Below are 1,847 nucleotides of genomic sequence, written 5' to 3'. Positions count from 1 at the left end.
AAAAAAGAACAAAGTTAATATAAAAGTAGAAACTATTCAGGAACAAGTATGCACAAAACAATTCATTTTCTGACAGCAGGTGATATATTAATAATATATATATATATATATATATATATTGACGAATTTCTTTAAAACGTATTAAATTGATTTATATATATTTTGTACAGGTATGTATCAATACTGATAATTTTTTAAATATCTGCAATGTGTAAAAATTAATTACAAGATAAATACTCCATAATTAATTCTGTTTACAAGAAAATTCCGCATTAAATTAATTTATTTGGAAAATATTCTAATATATATAATGAATTATTTAATACTTTTTGCAAGCCTTCGATTTATTAAACAACATTTTCGAACTTTTCGAGCTATCTTTCGAGTGCTTTGGTTCTGATTTTGTACGTTTCTGCCTTTTATTTTGTGGTGCAATAGAATTATCCAAAGAATTTTGATATGATGTTGAAGACGGTCTCGGATCTTTCTCTTTGTTTTTATATTTATGAGTGCTATCAACGATAAAGACAATATTTAGCAAGTATGTACACATATATAGCGCGAAGTTAAACTGTGTATATTGCATAGTCTTATCATAAAACGCAGCATTTCATGAAGATCCTACTCTATGGTATTTCATGAAGAATCCGATTGCAATCCGATTGTTAGATTTTTACGAAGTGACGTAGGATCTTTACAAGATGCTAAGTTTCATATTAAGCTTACAAGAGACATGTGTACACGCTATATAAAATTTAAGAAATTTTATTACACGCAATGTTGCTTAATTAAATATATACAATTTTATAACGAAACTATATTTCTTACGTAAATTTTTCTTTAAGTGCAATACATTTTGGATCATCACATTGTCTTGACATTTTTTGGATTCACCATTCAATTAAAACTTGCATTTTCCTTAATCGATAATTTGCTGTAATTTTCAAGAAGAAGATAAAATTGCTGTATACAATAAGTTCAGTAATATTATTAATTGACTCACAAAACATGTTATCTGTACAATACTGCATATTTCTCAATTATTTTCTCTCTTTTTGCAGTAGGAAAAATTAATCAAATGCAATGATTATTTTTTACATTTTTTTTCATGTGCGAATTATATACATTTTAAACGAATTTATATATAAAATGTCGAGAATTATACACATTTGATCATAACTGATAAAAACTTATTCGATTTTTATATCGAATTAAATTTTAACCTGCATGCACATAGCATGACATAGCGTTGAGAGGATGCATGACATATCTTTCTCTCGATTGCATCTGTGATATGATTGCGTCTAACTTCAATTAGAGATTTCAGAGAGAATAGAGAAATGTCATTCCTAGTTTATTATTCTCTTTTGATATTTTCATCACTTTTTTACGTGTGACTATTTTTATTCAGTAGCGAAAAAATTCTTTTCGCTCTCTGCTTTTAATTTAACGATAATGATTAGAAGTTATTTTCATTTCTGAATTTTTCCTCAACCACGTGGATAATTATCTTTTCGTGAAAATGACTCACGGTTTTGCAACGTTCGCGATTACATGCTCTTATCCGCGTATCGAACGAATCCCCGCTCGAAGCACGTGGTGCAACCGACAGCAGGAGTATCGACGCCAGACTGGCGCCCGTTAGTTCGCGGCCTTGCCATCGGCAATTTATTCACCGGCTGGAATATCTTAGCAGCCCGTTTTCCTGCCTCCGGCAGGCTCCATACATTTTCCGTATTGCGAGCAATAAAACTATCCCTTATTTCGAAACGCGCATATATATTGTCCCTCTCACATTTTCATTGTTTTCGATAACGAAAAATTAAAAAAAAAAAAATATATATATA

At 29.9% G+C, this 1,847-nt stretch overlaps 1 protein-coding gene across 1 annotated transcript in view; it reads right to left on the bottom strand.

The window, feature by feature from the left end:
* LOC115237773 overlaps positions 1-1,627 on the bottom strand; it is a 5,308-nt gene extending 3,681 nt beyond the window's left edge. The window contains exons 1-3 of the mRNA XM_029811036.1: positions 1,004-1,627; positions 829-934; positions 367-512 (exon numbers count right to left, since the gene is read on the bottom strand). Of these exons, the coding sequence (XP_029666896.1) occupies positions 367-512; positions 829-881 (199 nt within the window). The 5' untranslated portion in view covers positions 882-934; positions 1,004-1,627. The remainder of the gene's footprint in view (positions 1-366; positions 513-828; positions 935-1,003) is intronic.
* Positions 1,628-1,847: the final 220 nt, after the last annotated feature.

Source organism: Formica exsecta, unplaced genomic scaffold, assembly GCF_003651465.1.
Source record: "Formica exsecta isolate Colony F162 unplaced genomic scaffold, ASM365146v1 scaffold31, whole genome shotgun sequence".
NCBI lineage: Eukaryota > Metazoa > Arthropoda > Insecta > Hymenoptera > Formicidae > Formica > Formica exsecta.
The sequence above is the reverse complement of the archived record's forward strand: the minus strand, read 5'-3'. Positions and strand labels throughout refer to the sequence as shown.